General features: G+C 38.3%; 1 protein-coding gene across 7 annotated transcripts in view; it reads right to left on the bottom strand.

Annotated features, from left to right (window-relative positions):
* Positions 1–17033, bottom strand: part of car15 (carbonic anhydrase 15) — a 48112-nt gene that overhangs the window by 1510 nt on the left and 29569 nt on the right. For 2 of the 7 annotated variants that reach the window (XR_004578635.1, XM_026945908.3), the window contains exons 1-8: positions 6371–6430; positions 5293–5375; positions 4931–4969; positions 3922–4095; positions 1229–1374; positions 1030–1122; positions 408–474; positions 169–323 (exon numbers count right to left, since the gene is read on the bottom strand). Coding sequence is in view for 6 of the 7 variants with exons in the window: in XM_026945908.3 (XP_026801709.1) it covers positions 169–323; positions 408–474; positions 1030–1122; positions 1229–1374; positions 3922–4095; positions 4931–4969; positions 5293–5362 (744 nt within the window). In the remaining variant the exon portion in view is untranslated. The other 5 variants (XM_026945911.3, XM_026945910.3, XM_026945909.3 and 2 more) reach the window with 5 other exon arrangements.

Below are 17033 nucleotides of genomic sequence, written 5' to 3'. Positions count from 1 at the left end.
TGGGATTGTGCAATTTACAATTAACTCCGCTTCGATTGCTGGTATTTCCTAGCTGACTAAGTATAAACTTGTAATAGTTTTCAATATCTAATACAAAGTAAAGACATTCCTTGCTGCTGGATGTCAGTGTGTATTTTTCTGTTTGTTTGTTTGTTTGTTTGTTTTTACCTGCTCTCTGGAGATGAAAATGGGCTTCTCAAACACAATCCAAGTCACAGTCTGGAGGCAGGGCGGAGTTGTCTGGCCTCCATGATACTGATAGAATTTATAATTATCAGGAAGGAGGCGCGACAACGCTGGAGGAGTCACACTCACTGAATCGCCTGGAAAACAAAACAGGAAGTGGTTGGAGTGGACAGCGTGAACGACTGACACTGATGTGTGATTTACAAACTGTTTCAAATCACCTGGGTACGGCACGTTGAGCACAGCATGAGCTATGGCTTTAAATGCTTTATTCTCATCAGAGGCGATCTGAAAACAGAGCATGAGCAAACAAGTGCAGTCTACATGTTAACATTCAAGGGGATTTGAGCTCATAACCTTCTGATCACCATCACAGCAACTTAAAGCCCCAAGAAAACGTAAACTGTGACTACACAATGTTTGAATAATGCATGTTTTTTCAGTGTCTACATTTACTTCACCAGACTATCTCCCCTTTTTGATGAAGTGGGCGGGACTTATCATGTGTAAAGCTGCATAGCCCTCATTCACACCAATGATCAGGCTGATCCTGCTAGTCTGTCTGTCTAGCCCTGTCTGTCTGGCTGTGCCTGGTTCTCTGTATGTGCCTGAATAGTGCTCATTTGAATATTAAGCCACGCCCACACAATTATCAGATTAATCTGATCAGCAAGTTCAAAACATTCAAGTTTAAAACATTGCTGGGTCTTTAATATAGCATTAAGTTGGCATCATACTAATATTTGTAATATTTTACACCATACTCTCAAGGACTTTAGTGAATCAGTGAATGTTGTTCCTCCTCTATGTTCCATGATAAATAGTAAAAGATTATGATGTTACATCAACAAAGATTCCTATCATAAGCAGGCCTGACTGCACAAGAGAAGCGGCTTCCACATCAGAGAATCCAGGAGCAAGGCCCACAATCTGCATCTAATAACACACACACACACACAGGATGTAATCACTAAACAGTTTCAGAAAAATTAATAGACACTGAATTTGGGTTGTAAAATGGCATGTGTGTATGCATGTGCACCTCCATAGGAAACCTGCGATCGTCAAGTTTATGCTCTGATCCGTTGGTGGTATTTGAACCCCAGTGGAATCTCATCTCTACGATTTGGTAATCATGCTTTATACTGCCACCTTTCACAGTCATGCCTGCTTGAAACTTCACAGCAACTAAACACACACAATCACAAAATTAAATCTGTAATATATATATACATTTTCAGGGGCTCAAAGGTATTTAGACAAAGTGACGTAATTGTAAGTATAACCATAATTTTATTACTTGGATGAAAATCCTTTGCAGTCAATGATTGCCTGAAGTCTGGAGGCCATGTTCTCAAAACTCAAATTCTGAGTTTCCTCCCTGGAGATGCTTTGCCAGGCCTTCACTGCAGCCACCTTCAGTTGCTGCTTGTTTGTGGGTCTTTCTGCCTGCAGTCTTGTCTTCAGTAAGTGAAAAGCATGCTCTATTGGGTTGAGATCAGATGACTGACTTGGCCGTTGAAGAATATTCCATTTCTTTGCCTTCAAAAAGTCTTGAGTTGCTTTCGCAGTATGTTTAGGGTCATTATCCACCTGCGTCGTATCAGTTTTGTAGCATTTGGCTGAATGTGAGCAGAGAGTATAGCCCTATACACCTCAGAATTCATCTTGCTACTTCTGTCAGCAGTCACATCATCAATACTCACCAGTGAGCCCATTCCATTGGCAGCCATACATGCCCATGCCATAACACTGCCTCCACCATGTTTGACACATGATGTGGTATACTTTGGATCATGAGCTGTTCCTTTCTTTCACCATACTTTTCTCTTCCCATCATTCTGGTACAAGTTAATTTTGGTTTCATCAGTCCAAAGAATCTTATTCCAGAACATGGGTGGCTTTTTTAGATGTTTTCTGGCAAAGTCTAATCTGGCTTCCCTGTTCTTGAATGTTACCAGTGGTTTGCACCTTGTTGTAAACCCCTTGTATTTACATTCATGAAGGCGTCTCTTGATTGTAGATTTTAATAATGATACGCCTACCTTCTCCAGAGTATTCTTGACTTCTGTTGATGTTGTGAAGGGGTTTTTCTTCACCAAGGAAAGGATTCTGCGATCATCCACTTTAGTTGTCTTCCATGGTCTTCCAGGCCTTTCGATGTTGTTGAGCTCACCAGTGCTTTCTTTCTTTTTAAGAATGTACCCAACTGTTGATTTGGCCACACCTAAGGTCTTTGCTATCTCTCTTATAGATTTATGTTGTTTTTTCAGCCTAATGATGGCCTCCTTCACTTGCATTGAGATCTCCTTGGAGAGATTAACTTCTTGTCAATCAATTGTCCAAATACCTTTGAGCCCCTGAAAATGGAAGTACTTTTAAATGGTAAATGCCATATTTTTGTGGAACCTCTTAAAGCTGAAAATCTACACTTCGATCACATCTTGATTGTTTTATTTCAAATCCATTGTGGTGGTGTATAAAGGCAAAATCACAAAAACTCTGTCATTGTCCAAATACTTCCTGGCCTGACTGTGTGCGTGTGTACATACACACACATACACACACACACACACACACACACACACACCGACCAGCCATAACATTAAAACCACTGACAGGTGAAGTGAATAACATTGACTATCTTGTTACAATGGCACCGGTCAAGGGGTGGGATATATTACGCAGCAAATGAACAGTCAGTTCTCAAAGTTGATGTGTTGGAAGCAGGAAAAATGGGAAAACGTAAGGATCTGAGTGACAAGGGCCAAAGCAGTGGTTAGTACCAACAAAAAGTGGTCCAAGAACAGACTGTAGCACAAAAAACTTTGCTGAAAAAGTTAATGCTTGCTATGATAGAAAGGTGTCAGAACACACAGTGCATCGCAGCTTGCTGCGTATGGGGCTGCGTAGCCACAGAGTGGGCAGAGTGCCCATGCTGACCCCTGTCCACCACCGAAAGCGTCTACAATGGCCTACATGGAAGAAGGTGGTCTGGTCTGATGAATCACGTTTTCTTTTACATCATGTGTATGCTCAGGTGCGTGTGTGTTGCTTACCTAGGAAAGAGATGGCACCAGGATGCACTATGGGAAGAAGGCAAGCTGGCAGAGGCAGTGTGATGCTCTGGGCAATGTTCTGCTGGGAAACCTTGGGTCATGTGGATGTTACTTTGACACATACCACCTACCTAAAAATTGCTGCAGACCAAGTACACCCCTTCACTTTAATGTTATGGCTGATCAGTGTGTGTGTGTGTGTATGTATATATGTATACACACACACACATTTTATATATATATATATATATATATATATATATATATATATATATATATATATATATATATATATTATACCATTAAATGTTCTATTGCCATCACTTTCACTTTTTTTTTTTTTTAAATTAAAGTTTTTATTGATTTTTTTGGAAGGCTGATAAGTAACAGAAACACAACATTGCCATAATTATGCAAGGTTACAGATTTTTACAGGCACATTTTGACCATGTAATAAAATACAGTGCAAAATAGTAGTCTATTCAGTTTGAGACCTTACAGTAACCTTACAGAACTCTTCCCACGGAGACAACCCCTCCTCTCAAAACACCATTTACTCGATTAAGCACACTTTCAGTTTTTACTTCACTTAGCTGTACCATGTCTACACAGCTAAGACTAGAACCTAGCATAGACACTGCGTTATGATGTCGCTGTTACTGTCAGTGGAGCGTACCAGTGTCCCGGACATTGACTACAGTCCAGGACTTCTGAGGCACACCGAAGCCTCGCAGCTCCAGAGGATCAATGGAGTCATTCTTAATAACAATATGTTCCAGGTTGATGGGAGAGTGCAGCATTGTCTCTTTGGCGATGCAGGTTGGAAACGTTTTCACCCAGTTATATGGACCTGTGATACAAAACCAGTCATTTTATATTATTTGCATTAATTGAAGAATATTAAAAAAATAAGAAAGCGGGGGAAAACAAACCCACTAAATTAAGACAAATAAAACTAATCATTTAATTATGACAAAAGAAATGACGCCGTAAACAGAGAACGGGCCATTCTGTCTGCGCTTAGCCGTATTCCATAAACAAATGCCTCAGCTGATAGAAGATTTAGCGCTCACTTATTATTATTGATATATATTATTAAATATTTTTATTGGCATTGTCAAAATAACTTCCACTTCTGCATTTCAGGCTTTACCCTTAATCATTCATTTTGTGTCAAAATAACTTCCACTTCTGCCTTTTAGCCTTTACTCTAATAATTTTGTGGTCTGCCTCCAAAGGTGCCATGCTCTAAGCTGTTTAACACATCTAGATGTAAATACCAGGAAATGAAAGCTGAAATTCTGATCCATCACCCCATATTTATCTTTTGATCTCAAACCCAAATGTCTTCAGTGTGTAGCGGGGAGGAGAAAAAAAAAAAAGAAAAAAAAAAAAAAAAAGAATTGGCCTTGCAGTTCCAATACTTTTGGAGGGGACTTTATGCATGCAAGTAGGAAGAAAATCAGCATTTCCAAAAACTAAAATCTGGCTGAAGATTTTAGTTCAGTGTGGCTTATGCAAATATTTACACACAACTTTACTAAAAGACTGATGAATGAGGTCCAATATTGTTATTATCCGTAAAGGTCATGTGACTTTGTATGTTTCTGTATTTATTTTTGGTCTACATTCTGACCGAAAAAGCTCATCTGATTAAAAAAAAAGGAAAAGTTGTTGGGACTTACTACAGGTGTCTTCTGTGTAGCAGTAATTAAGGGGTGGCACTGAGATAACCAAGAGGACAGACAGAGTTAGCAGATTAAACAGCACATTAACATACAGATTAAGATTTGTTTTCAGTTGCACAAATCTATTTTGTCATTTTACTCCTTTATGTAAACATGACAATTTTCTACACGGGTTTGAAAAATAAAAAAATATCATCAAAAACAACTATAAATATTTTAGATTTATGTGAAATAATGCTGTTCTTTGGAGTAGACATGATATGTCTTTAAAAGTGTGTGAAGAGAATTCAGTAGCACTTTGGTATAAATACATTTATCAGTTCCTGCTGTTGAGCAATAAACCAAAATTGTGTATAAACCTTTAAGCGGCGAAGCACTGAGGGCATTTAGCGTTAGGACAGATATTAGAGCAGACATCCAGGACTGCATACTTCACCCATTCCTGAAAAAAAAAAAAAAAGAAAAAAGTCAACAACAGGAACATGTCAGTTATACTAGGGATGTACTAGGGAGGAGGGAAAAGTACTCTAGACATCCACCACACAGAACAGCACAAACACATTCACACACACACTAACACTTAGGGACAACTTAGACTTGTTGTAATGTATAATATAGAAGAAATAAAATAAAAATCTATAACAAAGTTAGTACTAAAAAATAGGGTTCCCAAGACTTTCCCTGCTGAAAAAAAACCCCAGCTAAAACCAGCTAAGACTGGTCACAGCTGGTTTTAGAGGTGTTTTGACCATTTTTTAGCTGTTTTTTTTCAGCAGGGTTTGGAAAGTACTGTATTTATATACACATGGGTTGTCAAGATAAATTAAAAACTGTCAGATAAGTAAAAAGACATTGCTGAACTTTGGGTTTCTAGCCTAGTTGAGGCCTGGTTTCTTTGCTAAAATATAAATGTCAAATAACTAAAGTTACTGTGAGCAAGGTGAAAAATGGGCAAGGAGAGTCTGTAAACATACATGCTGAAGTATATAACGAGTGAAGACTTTTTCACGGTTGTTTTAATGCTTTATAAATATAATCTATGGAGGATGCTAAGAGCTGTTTTCGGGTTAGTGCTAGGCACAGAAACATCAGGTGCTGCAGGCATTAGCTACTTTATATACAGAAAAAAAGCCAGGTTTCTATTAATACAACCACATAGCCTAGCTAGGGTTTAGTCTATCCATGCTTACGGAAATAAAGGAAAGACCATTTAAATGGAAATATGGATGGATATGAACTGTATTGCTAAATATCCGCAACCATCACAGCTACAAACCCAATATATTCAGGAGAACTTGCTTACTCCTGCTGCGCGTGCGCACAATAACAATAACAACAACAACAACAATAGCGTCTTGTGCACGTGCACTCCTCACAACAACAATATATTTTTCTGTATATAAAGTGCTAGCTTTTAGCGTAATTATTATCGCTTACATTCACGTATCAGGAGATCTGTCTTCAGTAGTTTTTGAGCGGGGGGTGCAAAAAAAAAAAAAAAAAAAAAGGTTATCACATGTAAAGGGACCGTCTGTTTTACGTTAAATCCTAAAGATGATCAAATTTTTAAGAAAGAAAGAAAGAAAGAAAGAAGAAGAAGCTTTATTGACTACGTTTACATGCACATCAATATTCCGATATTAATCAGAATGTGGCAATATTCTAATTAGTACTGAGGCATGTAAACACCACAAATTCGATTGCAATCCGATTCGGATTAAGACACTGGCTGTGTTTACATGCACATCAATATTCCATTTAAGGGCCATATTCGGGTTTCAGCCATATTGCAATATTTCTATGCATACAGGCACTGTATTTATAAATATTGCTGTGTACATTTTGTTGTAAGTATGCCTGAGTTGCCACCAGGAGGTTGCACTTGTGTCACTTTCTATTCAAATGTTTCAAAATCCACAAATGATTGCCAGGCAGAGTTGTGTATGTGACATAAAAACATATTTATAAATATTTTTTTTATTTGCAAATCTCATTTGATTTATTTGTGAATGTAATTCATTTTTGTGAAACTCCTAACATACATTCATGGATCTCATTCTGTTGTGAATTTGTTTCATTTTTGTGAATCTCTCTCCATTTATTTGTGGATCGTAATCAATTTATTTGGAATTCTGAAACAATTCTAACCCAATATTTTCCTCACTGAGTTGTCAGATAAAAGAAAATTGTGCGTGTTCACTATTTAAAACAAACCGGTCCATTCCTTTGTGGAATACAAAACTCTGACCAACAAACTACAAATGTTTACACACATTTTTCAATACTGAGTTCACTTTTTTTTTTTAATGCTTTGCATAGTTCTCTGCAGATTCACTAATATTCTCTAATATCAATCATAAATGGTTCACTGTGCATCATGTTTGTTAGGGTTTTTTTTCCATTGCATAGAGTAATTCTATTTGTACATACACTATACATAGTGTACATAAATATACACACATATAGCTTGATAAAGCTACGCTATATGGCCAAAAGTATGTGGACACTCAATCATCTCATTCCAGATTTAGTCCTCCCCTTTGCTGTTATAATAACCTCCACTCTTCTGGGAAGGCTTTCCACTAGATTTTGGATTTGTGTTCATTCAGCTACAAGAGCATTAGTGAAATCAGGCACTGATGCTGGACGAGGAGGTCTGAGGTGCAGTCGGTGTTCCAGTTCATCCCAAAGGTCTATAGTGGGGTTGAGGTCAGGGCTCTGTGCAGGACACTCGAGTTCTTCCACTCCAACCTTGGCGTACCATGTCTTCATGGAGCTTGCTTTGTTTACAGGGGCATTGTCATGCTGGTTTGGCTTCTCAGTTTCAGTGAAAGGAAATTGTATTGCTACAAAATGCGAAGACATTCTATGCATTTGTGCTCTTCCAACTTTGTGGCAACAGTTTGGCGAATAACCACATATGGGTGTAATGGTCAGGTGTCACAAAATTTTGGCCATTTGGTGTATACTGCAGACATGAAGTGATGCGCAGTAGCTGCTTTCTGGACCGCGTATGCGCAATATCATGACTCCTGAGAGCTCAAAGTTCTGTTATATCCTGGAGGCATAATATTATTAGTCAATCAGGGCGATTTGATAAAAATCCGTCCAGGAAACTCCTTAAAAACATTTGAGCTATTAAGTATAACTGTACTAATCTTTATTAGTGTAAATCCTAGCCAACATGAGTGCTTCTTCTGATGATGTATTTAGTGACGTTTATACGGTGGTAAACAGTTATAAAGTTAAATGAGCAGGATTCGTAGTTTGAAAACTTTTATACTTGAATAAAAGTAAGCAGGAACATAGAAGACATAATAATACTACTGTATTTATCAATGCACACATTTAATGCCTTGCTGTTTATATAATTTTTACATAGATTTTTAAAAAATTCTATAACAGCACACCTGTGAGTGTTTTATTCCTTAACTAATATAACAATGTTCTATATTACTGCATACAAGGCTGTTATTTTTGGTTTGCTTTGACAAATTGTAATAATAGTTTATAGATCTGAGGTCAGCAATTAGGTTTAGCAGCAGGGAGAAAGTATTTGTGTTTACCATGTTTGCCATTGTAGTTCAAAATTTGTCCAGGAGGTGGGAACATTGCATTATGCTAGGCAGGCCAACCAGTGATTAGAGCTAGATATCCCTGTCAGCCCCACTTTCATGAGGCAACAACTCTGGAGGTTGTCCTAGGCCCAGAGCAGGCTGAGACCCATGGGATTTTCTGATACTGATACTTTACTGATCAAACTATAGGCTTTATCCTGGTCCAGTCATGTACAGAGGGCCTGGAATAGCTGGGACTGGGCGAATAGTGAGTAAACCAATTCCTCTTGGTTGACATTCAGTCTTAATCTTAGTTCTTAATAGTCGTGGTCTCATAGAAATGAGGAAACACCTGAATGGCTTACGTCTTCATCCAATCCAATTAGAAGTTCTCTCCTAGTCTAGGGTGATAGCAATGTACTGTAACTAGCTGTCTATTTAGCCAACTCACAAACCATTAACAAAATAACTATAGCGATTTTATCTACTCCAACCTCCCAATCTGTGCTAGCATATAACACATTGTTGGCACAGTGTCTGTGAATGTTCTCCCCAGGTTCATGTGGATTTCTTCTGGCTTCTCCGGTTTCCTTCCACCTCCCAAAAAACAAGTCAGCAGGCTGATTTGCCCAAAGTGTGTGAATGTGTGTGTGGGCATGGTGCCCTCTAATGGACATCCCAGCCAGGATATATTTAAGCAATATCGCACAAGCAAGAGTGTGGTTATACTGAATATCTGAATATGTTACTTTTAATCGCATCCATAGACATACAAGACACGCATCTATAGTCATGAAAAAGTGCAACCATCTGTGTAAAGGTGTGCAAAGATGTTCAGGACGGTATTTATTCATTACCATATTGGTATGCTACCCTGGTACTCTAGATACTTTCTCTCTCTCTCTCTCTCTCTCTCTCTCTCACACGCACACACACACAACTTCCCCTCATTTTGTAGCTTTGATGGGGTGCCAGGCATCTCTCACACTGGAGGTCTTTTCATAGAGGCACCTGTCAGGAAGAGGGGAGGGAGGGGTTGTTGTTACAGGCAGAGGATTCACAGATGAGACAGGTGTGTGTGTGTGTGTGTGTTTCAGGATGTCTTAATAGGAAAGAGAACGAGCCATCCTTGCATGAGCCTCTGAGGCAGCATGGTTTAGCAGAAGTCCTCTATTCACACTAGCCTGTCATGCCTACACACATCTGTGTGTGTGCGCATGTGTGTTGTGTGTATGTGTAACATATTAATTGTACAATTTGTCACACATGAGAAAAGAGGATTGAGGAAAGTGCATGAAAACGGCAATGTCTGTGAGTGTGCGTGTGTGAGTGAGTGTGTGTGTGTGTGTGTGTGTGTGTGTATGTGTGTGATGAGCACCGGATCTGGATGCAAAAGGGACTCATCCTCCTCCACAGGGGCCACAAAGGGTCCGTTGATGCTGTGCTGAGAGACCAGCATTATGATCATTACAGGGCTAAATAAGTCTCCTGTCCATGTCTCAAACCCACTGCCAGTCCAGCTGCACACACACACGCACACACACACACACACACACACACACACACACACACACACACACACAGAGGAACGCACATCCTCCCGCCAAAACCATCGCTGGATGCGAGCACATCACAACCCAACAGAGTGGGATATGTGAATATAAAAGCGGGGTGATAGAGTGAGGAGGGATGGATGGAGGGATGCAGGAAGAGAGAAGAATCCTGCAGAGATTAGCATACGCACTGACTGGCCTTTTTGTGTCACATTAGTAGATACGTTGAAGGTTGAAGGACTGTTAAATAAACAGAAGTGTCTGTGTGTGAGCTTAACTGCTTCTAACTCCAGGTTTTAATCAATAGATACAATAGATTAAATAACGTTACCTAGCTTGCTGGCAAACTTAAATCACTAATAGTTTTCATCACACAATACAATAGTCTATCCATGTACAGGTGACAGGTTTAGGCTTATGTTAAATTTGATGAGCTAATTAAAACCTAACATTGGGTAGATTGCTTACAAACCTGGATAACTACTTAACTCAGGTAAACTACTGAGATTTAACGCTAATGTTAGCCAAACTAGTTAGCTGGCTAATGTTAAAGCTGCGCTGAGGTTAGGTAACTTGCTAGCTTAGCTAAATCGTCATACTGCGTAATTTTTTATGCTAAGCAGTATGTAAAGGTGCATTAGGTAAGATTAGTCTTTTTTCCCAGGATTAGGTCTTTAATGGTTAGCTGGGTTTGAGATTTGAATGATTCTCTTCCATGTTCATGAAGCCCCGCCCCAGGATCTACGATGGCCTATAAAATCTAGCATCTATAAAATGACTGACAGGAAGCGCATCCAAACACAAACAAGCATTCCGGACCGGAAATCAGTTTTCCAAATGGGTTTATTAAGAGATTTAAAACATTTTTGCTAAGGGCACAGTTTAATGCATTGTTTTTTTAAATCATGTTCTACATATTTTCCAGGTATATTGTACAAGTAATGAATAAAAAAATCAACTATTGCACCTTTAAGCCAAAAGTAAGTTTATGACTGGCTGATTATGTTTAAAGATCTGGAACACATAAACATATGGAATAAACATTCGTCAAGCTTCATCTCTGACTAAAAAAACAGCTAATGTTTTTTTTTTAATTTAGCTTTTAACTAGTATTTATTATTTGCTTTACATTTGCTGGCATGCTACCTTTATGTACATTTCCTTTATATTATTGTAGTTATTGTACTTATATTCTATTTTTTATGTTATTAAATATTTTATTATTTTCTCACTTACTTTTGTTAATTTATTTCTATGTTTTACTTCACAGTCTGAGCTGTATTTTAAATGTATGAAAAATGCTATATGAATAAAGTCTACTATATTATTATTATTATTATTATTATTATTATTAATGCACTGGAAGGATGGAGCACCATTTTATTAAAAGATATTCCCTCCATTGGTGTTTTGATTATGGTGATAGTGCTCTCACATCGATAGAAATGATTCATCATAGGTTAAATAAATTTGTATGTAGGTCTACATGTTACTGTGTAGTTTTTGAGTACCAGTGACATCTCAGAAAAACAGATGTGAGCAGAAAAAGTTGATGCCACTCAAATTTAAACATATCAACTTTTAAAAGCTACAAAAAACTTTTACTTAATGATTGAGAAGATTGAGAAGAACTACTGGTTTAGAGCACAAGCACATAATGAATGATTGTGTACTTTAGACTCACTATGTGGGACCCTTTGCAGCTGTGTGTGTGTGTGTGTGTGTGTGTGTATGGGTGTTACCTGTCCAGCACAAATGCCACAATCCTAACTGAGTTCATTCAGCCTGCAGGAAACTGCATGTCTAATCCATTAAGCAGCACAATGAGAGAGGAAGACCTGACCGTTCTCAGGGCAATCGGAGAGGGACCTCTCCCCATCTTAACTTACACTCACACACACAAATACACACAGACACACACACACTGTGGTTTGAAAGGTTAAGGGTGCCTTTGGCAACATGCTTCCTTATCTTAAACCACATTTAGCTGGACTGATGTTTAAAACCTGTTTCAGTATTTCATTAATCAAAAGAAATGGAACACATTTGAAAAGAAAAGTTTATTGCAGTGGTCCTGCAGAACCTCTGCACTGCATATTTTGTTGGTTTGCTGCCTGCTCTAGCACACCTGATCTCCTTCTGAGCAGAGAAAACACCAAAATAGGAAGAGTATGGTGTGGCTTTTAACATGGCCTCCAAGATGAGCGTAACTCTAGTGAAAAAATTGTAAAGTTTATGATGAACTGTAACTTGTACAAGTAGTTTTACAATATTATATAACTTACATAAATGTTACAATAGTTACAACTGTAGTTTATAATTTTTTTTTTTTGTACAAATCTAAAAATGATCAATTGTACCACCCATGTGTTAACCTATACTTAATCTTTAACATAAGGTGATCCTCATTGGGCTGTTTGGAAATTATCAAAAAAGATGCCTGTCTAGACTTTTATTAAAAATAAATACATAAACAAATAAAATAATTTATTTCAGTTAAATACAAAAACCTGATGTTTGATGATATCAATGTCTGCAAGATAAAGCATTAAATCATTATCCAACTATGAATGCCTATCCCAGACCACTATAACTACACTTTAACTTGAAAGATATTCATTAAAATACCTCAGAAATCGTATTATTTTTGCATTATCAATCCATTTTACATCTCATTCTTGAAGTATCCTTTTCCATGAAGCGTCCATTATAAGTAATGAAATGTGCATTTACTCAACCCTGTTATGGGAACATATTCAACCCTATGAAATATTTGGAATATTCCAGTAGTCACATGATTTCCTGAAGATCATGGGAAGAAGAAAAGTATGTTCTCTCAATCTTTTTCTTTATTTTCAGTGATATTGTGATATTGACTGATGAGGTCACTTTGAACATACAACCCCGTTAGACTGAATGTAAATTATTAATTAAAATAATGAATTCGCCCACGTCACAGCTCAGTTAGACAAAATAAAACAATTGCAATGCAGTATGTAAATGCAAACATTACTGATGATCACTGAAACCGTCAATCATCCAGGTCAGGTTTTTTAAAGTGACAGAAAACACATTCATCAACACATTCAAAAACATACCAAGATCAGTCCTCAGAGGCCCTGTATAACTCCTCAGGTAGTTTAAAACCCTTGATCCGCCAAGTCGGAAGTGACAAAGCAGTAAAAACCAAAAATATGCAGTGACTTTGAGAAACACTGCTTTAACACGACTGTCCTGCTGTGTTTGTGCCCCTGAGCAAGACATTTAACCCCAAAACCCAAGTCTGCTGCAACATGTTTCCTCTGCTCTTCTTGACAGGGAAGGATGCAGACTCATATATTTGATTAGTTTGACAGCTGGAGGTACAGCAAAGGGCAAAAGACCATGACTAGGCTGATAAAGATCTTTTCTGGAGCCAGAAGTGTACGTCGTTGATCATTAGAGGCACTAAATAGAACTATTTGTATATAGGATTTTCTGTATATATAAAATGAGAATCAAAGTGTTTTTACAGGATGTAGAAGTACCATGCCGGGTGAATTGCTGAGCCTGTGCTGTAGCCTCAGATTTCTGTCTGACAAGAGTGAAAGCCAAAGTGTTGTTCTGCTGTAGTATCCTATTCTCCTCAAGATTTAATGTGTATGCATTCTGAGATGCTTTTCTGCTCACCACAGTTGTAAAGAGTGGTTATTGAGTTACTGTAGCCTTCTGGTAGCACAAACCTTTCTGGTCATTCTCATCTGACCTTTCTCATCTACATGGCATTTCTGCAGAATTGATGCCACTGGATGTTTTTTGTTTGTTTTTTTTTTTTTTTTTGCACCATTCTGTGTAAACTCTATAGACTCTTGTGTGTGAAAATCCAAGGATATTTCTGAAATACTCAAACTAACCCTTCTGGCACCAACAACTGTACCATGATCAAAGGCACTGAGGTCACATGTTTCTGCATACTGATGTATGATGTGAACATTAACTGAAGCTCTTGACCTGTATCTGTATGATTTATGCATTTTGCAACTGCCACACGATTGGCTGATTGGACAATTACATGGATGTGCAGGTGTACAAAAGTGATCCTAATAATGTAGATGCTGTGTATATAAAATAAAATTGCATGAAAAATAATTTTTTTGGTAAAAAATAACTTTGGCCCATTTATTTTGCTTGTAAATATTCGTTTATTAAAGTAACATATTAAATAATAGAGCATTGTTCATGCTGTATTTTCATTTTTACAGCAATAAAAACAAACATTTTCTTTTTTGCCTTGACCTCTATTCTTCTATGCGCTCCTCTAACACACTCACATACACATTAATGTGGTTTGTTGGTTGTGTTTGTTAGTACAGATAGAGATCTGAACTGGAGATTAAACTTTAATGTAAAACATTTCCTCTGTCCACATCATGGTATAATCATGATGGATAAAACAAACCAAGCCGGTGAAAGTGAAAGGAGGGTGTTCACACCTTTCTCAGACGAGAAACGAATCAGTATGTCGAAAAAGACACTAAAATACTCACACATCACACACACCCGAATTGCAATCACTGCCTGAACTGGTTATTCATTCAAGTGTTTTGTCGCTGCTTGGCTTGGATTAATGGATCTATCAATAGATGTGTGTATTGGCACTCGGTTTCTTCTATTGTCATGGATGTGAGAGGGATAACAGATCAACGAGCTTTGTTTGACTCTAATGGCCTATCACAGGGCGAGTCCAACTGAGAACGAGAGCTGCCTCAAGGGAAGGGGGCAGCAGTAGGGGCAGGTGTGACCCCTCTGGCTCGCCATACAGGTCTGAACCCAAAATTGGAGTGGAAAAGGTTAATTTACGAGCGACATCTGACTCTGAGGGAGAGATAGCATATCAGGACACTCACGCTTCTCATTAAAATGGACCAGGCAGACACACACACACTGCGAATGTATCAATGGAGCCATTTCACAATTCTTCTGGTTATTTCGCAGGTGCCCCGTAACGGCCAAATCAAATCTTTAACAAGGTATACACCATGAAATTGCTGGAAAGTGATCTGGTTTCAGACTCTTAAATCTTCACCAGGGCTCATGGAGCATGTTTAACAGCGCTACACAGCGAAATTCTGGTCATTTTGTCTTTTCTCGTACCACTCTTTCTGCGTTCTTGTGGCTCGCAGTGCTGCTTGTCACTAGATTAGTGGTCTGGAAGCTCATTAGGGTGTAAAGAGAGGAGGTGGAGATCTCACATGAAACATCAAAAGAGAGCCTAACCACAGGGAAGAGAAAAGAAGGGGGGGAACAAGAGGTAGAAGCTGGAGGTGAGGGACATAAAGAATGATGGAAGAGATAGAGAAGGAGATAAATGTGACCAGACCTCTGAACATGATTATAATAAAATATAAAAGTATGATGATGACGATGTAAGCCTGACTCCCAGTTAAATCATTTGAAAACATATAAAATATTTGCTGATTCATTTAACTTTATGAAACTGTAGTGATGTTTTTCAGTTGGCAGTTAAGGGTTCTTAACTTTCTAGAATGGGATTCTAACTGAAAACCTCTACCAAAACAAAACCCTCTGTCAATATTTCCCCAGCGGGACAAACTTTTTCTAAGAGTACCTGGGTAGACATCACTTTTGGCCAGTTTTTCTACACTTCCAAGATAAAAGCTATGCCATTTAGAAGGCAGCTGCTCTCTAATAAACCTTTTCCACTGGCTAGTGTGTGTTGGCTTAGCAAATTACCCATAATCCTCCAAGTTGTTGCTATTTTCAGTGCTGTACTGTACTTAGGTACCTGTGATGAGTTTGGTTATGCTCCTTACCCAGGTACCATGGAGCTAAAAATAGCACTGTCCTGATTAATGTCTCACTGTTAATTCAATTTTAAGTGAAGAGGGAGAATAAGGCTGGTAACGGGATGACTGTTTATAGCTTTTGTAATGTAAGCGATAACCGGAATTATGTGTTCAGTATGTTTATAAAGACTGTCCACATGAAGAGCACACTCAGGTGATTTTAACAACCTCATAGGTCAAATTTTTTTATAAGCTCTGAGGTCACAAGGGTGAGACTCTACTCTGACTTTCTTCAATATGGCAGACCTCATGAGAGATAAGTTAGAAAGCTATACTAAGTGTAATTACAGGTAGTTTTTACAGGTAGTCTTTACCAGCACATCTGAGGGAAATGTTGATAGTCCTGATGGTTTTGTTTTGTCTCACTGTCACTCTGCCTTTGCATTGTCCAAATAAAAGACTTAATGGCTAGGTGCAAGCTTGTTTTATAGTCATTAATTATGCTTAGTCTTGCTCATTGCTAGCTACAGTGTTTGTATGACCTGAACAACGAGTGTATCGCTTATACTGAATGCATAAATTCACAAGTTTCATTTGAACCCACCCCTGACTGGGACTTTGAACACTATCAAGAAAACCTCATTCCGTGTGAAGAGCAGGGAAAGTGACAGTATTTCCAGCTGTCTATAAAAACAATAGCATGCGTGTTTAATATTAGCGTATATTGTATAACAGGTTATCAACACATGCTGATAGAGAGAGAGATGTTTTCAGTTGAGACGCCATTCTAATCTCTCTTATATAGACAGCTGTGTAACACACACTCACTGTATTTTTCTCTCAACCTGTTTTTCTTTCCATCTCTGTCAGTGTGTCTGTGTGTCCTTGAACAAACTTACTCTCCAGCCTGGCCTCTTTGTTTTGATGGATAAGGGGCGAGTCTACTCTATTGTCTAGACAAGTTTTCAGCTTGGGCACACACACACATACACACACACACACACACAGCACATTATGTTATGAACACGGTTATGTGACTCTTGGAGCGTGTGAGTGTGTAAAATGGAACCTGATGTCTGGATGTCTTTACAAGCAAAAGAGACAGCAGGATTGAGTCCATAACACTGTTAAAAGACTACACACATGCACACACACACACACACACACACACACAGTGTTTAAAACTTCCATCACTGCTTTTTAA

This window comes from Pangasianodon hypophthalmus, chromosome 8 (assembly GCF_027358585.1).
Source record: "Pangasianodon hypophthalmus isolate fPanHyp1 chromosome 8, fPanHyp1.pri, whole genome shotgun sequence".
Lineage (NCBI taxonomy): Eukaryota > Metazoa > Chordata > Actinopteri > Siluriformes > Pangasiidae > Pangasianodon > Pangasianodon hypophthalmus.
The sequence above is the reverse complement of the archived record's forward strand: the minus strand, read 5'-3'. Positions and strand labels throughout refer to the sequence as shown.